General features: G+C 45.7%; 1 protein-coding gene across 1 annotated transcript; it reads right to left on the minus strand.

Annotated features, from left to right (window-relative positions):
• Positions 1-738: 738 nt before the first annotated feature.
• On the minus strand, positions 739-5229 carry LOC139385933 (extracellular calcium-sensing receptor-like). The gene is made up of 9 exons (XM_071131232.1): positions 5018-5229; positions 4309-4603; positions 4040-4126; positions 3520-3786; positions 2905-3111; positions 2479-2751; positions 2114-2341; positions 1745-1868; positions 739-1652 (listed from the first exon to the last, which is right to left on the minus strand). Exons 1-9 carry the CDS (start codon positions 5227-5229, stop codon positions 739-741), a joined length of 2607 nt encoding a protein of 868 aa, XP_070987333.1.
• Positions 5230-5504: the final 275 nt, after the last annotated feature.

Below are 5504 nucleotides of genomic sequence, written 5' to 3' on the forward strand. Positions count from 1 at the left end.
AATAATTAATTCATTGGTGAATAAGTGTGGCAGCAGAATCCTTGAGAAGGAACGGGGAAGTTAAGCTGTTCCACACGATGTGATGATTAAATTGAAATCTTTTCGATGCAGAAACCCACTCATCGGGGATAACCTATCCCATAGAAGATTAAAGCCACGCACACAGACAAATTAAATACATTCAAAGCCTACTTAACAGGCCAAGGAAATAATATTTAGTCACAGAACATCATAATTATAATCAATAACATGCTACTACATATCACTAGAGTGCTAACGAAATGATAAAATCTCTTTGATTTAATTTAATTTATTGCCATCAAACTACAAACAGAAGTGAAAACAAAAAGGAGCTACTTTAAACTATTTGAGACCATCAAACTCTGTTACTATACATTTACATCTCCTTTCCTTTCTTTGCATGACAGATTGTGAAGCAAATCCCTAGCAGGCATAGTACCTCCACCTAGTGTTCATATTTCAGATCAGCACAGAGGACATGAAGAAGACGAGAAGAGGAATCCACTATAAACTGCTGTTATGGCATTGAGCCTATGGGAGAATCTCAATTACATTTCCGTGATTCCTCGTGTCCTCTCTCCTCGGTCTCCTTTTCAAAACCTAATGAATGAGAAGGTTAGATATCCCGCCCATCCTGACCTTCTAATCTAATTGGTTTTGAGATGAAAGCGAGGAGAGAGGACGTTAGAAATCAAGGAAAGGAAACGAAGATTCTCCCTATGTCTTGGTTGAGGCCCGGCCCATCAGAGCCTTCTTGGTGTTCCTATCTGGCCTCAGCAGGATGATGTAACACTTTGGGCCGAACAGCGCCACCAGGATGCCAAAGCTGGAAGCTAAGATGGCGAATATCTCCACAGCATCTGCATACTTCCCAGGAGAGCTGATGTAGGCAGGGACAAAGGAGATCCAAACAGCACAGAAGATCAGCATGCTGAAGGTGATGAACTTGGCCTCGTTGAAGTTGTCTGGAAGATTCCTAGCCAGGAAAGCCAAGAGGAAGCTAAGGAATGCCAGGAGGCCGATGTAGCCTAATAACGCTCCGAACCCTGCTACCGACCCCACCACACACTCATATACAATCTTATCATTATGGTAGCGCATGTTTTTGTGTGGAGTTGGAGAGGCTGAAACCAGCCAGGCTGTGCAGATAGCAGCCTGGAATGAGGTGAGAACCAGGACTGTTCCTCTCTGTTGCCCAGCACCAAACCACTTCAGGCTTGCCTTCCCCCCAGGCTTAGAGGTCCTGAACACAGCCAGCACCACCATTGTCTTCACCAGTATACAAGAGACACAGAGAACAAAGCTGATACCAAATGCTGCATGCCTCAGCTGACACGTCCATAGTCGGGGCCGGCCAATGAACAGCAGCGAGCACAGGAAGCAGAGTTTGAGTGACAGAAGAAGCAGGAAGCTGAGCTCAGAGTTGTTGGCCTTGACAACAGGCGTGTTCCGGTAGTGGGTGAAGATTCCGAGGACCACTGCACAGATGAGGGCTCCTAACAACGAAGCGGTCATCAAGGAGATGCCCAGGGATTCCTGGTAGGAGAGGAATTCAACCCCTTTAGGGATGCAGAGATCACGCTCCGGGCTGGACCAGAAGTCCTCTGGACATTTCAAGCACTCGGCCGAGTCTGCCAGAAAGACAGACAAAGAAAATGTGGACAACCTTTTCATCAGCCCAAAACCACCCTCAAATACTTTAAATTATATTAATTTCACTGACCTGTTGTGTTGCTGACCTCTCCCTCAGCACAGGAGATGCAGTCGAAGCAGCAGACAGGCTCCCCCTTCTTCCTGGCTACACGGGTCCCTGGGGGACAGCTCTCACTGCATACTGATCGTGGGGGCTATAAGGACGAAGGAAGAGGGGTCATTTAACCTTTATTTAACTAGGCAAGTCAGTTAAAGAACAAATTCTTATTTACAATGACGTCCTAGCAGGGAGAATGTAAGACTTTTATACGCACATATTTATACTCCCATATTTACACACCCATATTTAATGCTTCTTTGCCCTACATTGGTATAAGTTCACACTGTTTCTGTTGCAGTAGTGAAATATGCTCTGTAGCTATATAACTTTACAAATAACCTTTCTTGACTCAAAGTTCCAGAAAATTCTGTCCTCATCCAGTGTGAGCTCTTGTCCTGCGGGGGCTGATTCGTCAATCACACCCACATTCTCCACCTGAACACTCCCGTCCTGGAGCCACGCCCAGTTCAGGATGTCATAGATGGCCAGGGCGTCCCCGTTGTCATCGAAAGAAACGCGATCACCAAACCCTGTGGTGAAGTTAACCCTCTCCAGGTAATGGACCAGCTGGACAGAGGAGGGGGATGGAGGGATGGAGGGAACAGAGGGAAGAGGAGGAGATTATGTAGACAAAAGACAGTATGAAGTCAGGGGGCTTGACTTAGAAAACAGTGTTTGTGTGCTTGAGTAGGAATATATTCCACCTGCCAGTGCTCCAGTCTCTGTAGGCTGGCACAGCGGTTCCCACTGAAAGGTCCTCTCCCTGGCACACACTGCATTAGGTCATGCAGGGCATGGGCCAGGGCGTACACTGCCTTATATACGTTATACTCCGGCCTGAGCTCAGACACGTCCCCACAGTTGGTCTCGACATCTCTCAGGTCCTCCTGACCTGTACATACATCACCCCCAGCCTCCACCCAACCTGCTGGGGGCTCCAACCTGCACCCAAACACAGCCTCCCAGAACTGTCTCACCTTATCAGAACAGAGAAGGAAATGTTTTAGAGGAACACTAGTTTTTTTCTTCTGTATTGTAGAATTTACAGGCAAAGTAGCCCTTTAAATGTTTTAAACATAATGTATAAAGTAATTAAATAAATTGTTGGAGTTAAAAGACAACTACTTCACCATGTTGTTTCCAGGGTTATTGTCAGGTTGGTCGTCGGGGCGGATGCTAAGCAGGAAGTCCCTGAGGCCGGGTATCTCTCCACGACGGATGGCGATACCCAGGGTACCCCCCAGGTAGGGCATGAGACGGGGGGTGTGAAACACAGAGGAGGTGGTCCAGGCTTCACTGGCGATCCACTGGAGACCCTTCACATTCTGCACCACCACCTTGTAAAACAGGTTTTATACTTTATAATCAGACCACCCCAATGATAATACGCTGTAACACTTTTATACACTGTTGTCTGTGAGAGTAACATCCTACAGCTGTTATGGCTGTTAGGGCTGTAGAATGCATTTGATGATAAAACATACTTACTATGACTGTGATGTGTGGTTGTCCCCCCCTAGATATCTTAGGATGGATGCACTAACTGTCCAGGGACACCGATATGTAAAATATATGCACACATCACTGACTGTAAGTGTCTTTGGATAAAAGCATCTGCTAAATGGTATTACTAATATTATTATGAAGTGTAAATTTCTCTGCATTAGAGCCTCTGATACTAAAATGTGAATGTATTGTAAGAGAGTTATTTTAGATCAACTGTCAAGATAAAATCATCTCTGAACCTCATCCACCAGAGGGAGCAAGTAGGCCTCGTTGGAGAACACCACCACCACACGAGCAGAGGAGCTCTTGATCTCTCCCACGATCCTCTGCAGCTCAGTGGGGCGGTTGTCTTTGGGCAGGACCTGGGAATAGGCCACACAGCCCCCTGACTCGGCCAGGCTTGATTGGAAGGACCGGGCAGCATGAACTCCGTAGTCATCATCACTGAACAGCAGTCCCACCCAGGTCCAACCCAACCGACGTAGGATCTGGATCATGGCTCGCACCTGAGATCACATCAACAGAGATTAGACATTACTGGTGTTATTACAGAGACTGGAGAGTATAGAGAGATCAACATAAACTAAATACATTATTTTTTGTCACCTTTTATTTAACCTTATCTAATCTTTAAAAAAAAAATGATTGAACGTTTTTTTAATTGTAATTCCATTACACAGTATGAAGTGTATAGTGGGTATACATGGGAGCTGACGGTTCACTGTGTAATCATGTCATTGTAGCCTTCTAGAGACAGACCTGAAAGGAATCACTGGGGATGGTTCTGAAGAAGGATGGGTATTTTCCCCGGTCGCTCAGACAGGAACACGTGGCGTAATGACTCACCTGAGGGAGAGAAATATACAATTATTAATTTGTTATTCTTCAATGAATTAATATAATAGAAATGTTTCATACCTAGACACATTTAAGACCTAAACATGCTGTTTCTCACTCAAAGTGTGCTTTTGGAATACAAGAAGGACATTTCCAATAATGATGTCATCTTTCTATTCTTTCTGATTTACCATGGGAACCCGGAACAGCCCTAGGACACTGGAGATGGCGATGGAGTTTGTGGACCCTGGGTCTCCCACAATCCCTAGCACCGGGGGTGACCCAGAACAATTCTCATCCAATAAGAACTCTTTCTCTGTCCCACTGGCCAATGACAGGGCAGCACGTAGCGATACTCCCAACTTCTGGCAGTCGTCATAGAGCTGGTATCCGAGCTTGATGTTTGGCAGAAGGTCAGGGTCTCTGTTGATCTCATCTACAGCAAACGCCATAGTCTGGGCCTGCTGGAAACCACAACTGGTAAAACTGAAAAGGAACATTCAATCAATTTGTAAATGTTTTAAATCGCTCTAGAGGTGTTGAACCCTGTGCACCTCTTAAGTGGTTTTTGAGAGAGTGTTGTCATAAGGGGTTGAGAGGAGAAAACAAGTTACTTTTGTCAAGGATAGATAATAAAATAGCTTTATCTTAAAGGTAAATTTGCTTAGAAAACAGGAATAATGATAGAAAACAATTGAATACACACAATTTATTCACATATATTTTGAAACCGCAATGTACTATTCACCAATCTAACAAGAACCCAGTAGGTCTCCGGCACCAGGGTTGGTTAACACTGATCATAGTGAGGCTTCTTATAGTAGGGATGTCTATCTGTCCTTTTTAGGAGAGGTGCAGACACACATCCAGTCCAGTCCAGTCCAGTAGATGAATACTCACCCCTCACAGTAGAGCTGCTGGGGTTCTGATGTGAAAGACAGCTCAGGGAACACAGTGAAGTAGTGGACCTCAAACAGACCTCCCAGAATCACATCACCCTTCTGGTACATTCCATTCAGACTGAAATGCTCCCGCAGACGACAGGATGAGGAAGTGGACGAGGCAGAGGAGTAGTTCAATAGAAGGCTCAGAGATGAGGAGTTCAGTATCATTACTATAGATAGGTAAAGGTTAATATATTGCCTGACCCTCATAGCTGTACTCTGTCTCTCCCCCTCTCTCTCTTTCTTACTCTCTTTACCTCTCTTTTATAGTGTCATTGGAGGTTGACACTATATGGCAGGGAGAGGAGTGGCAGGGGGTTGCAGGGGGAGGGAGTTGGGGTGAGGTGGCGGGGGAATGCGGGGTGGAGGGATTGCAGGGGTAGGGGAGGCAGGGGGAGGGTTGTTGGGGGGGGGGGTCAGAGTTGCAGGTAGGAGATGAGATG

The sequence above is a fragment of the Oncorhynchus clarkii genome, chromosome 27, assembly GCF_045791955.1.
Source record: "Oncorhynchus clarkii lewisi isolate Uvic-CL-2024 chromosome 27, UVic_Ocla_1.0, whole genome shotgun sequence".
NCBI classification, from domain to species: Eukaryota; Metazoa; Chordata; class Actinopteri; order Salmoniformes; family Salmonidae; genus Oncorhynchus; species Oncorhynchus clarkii.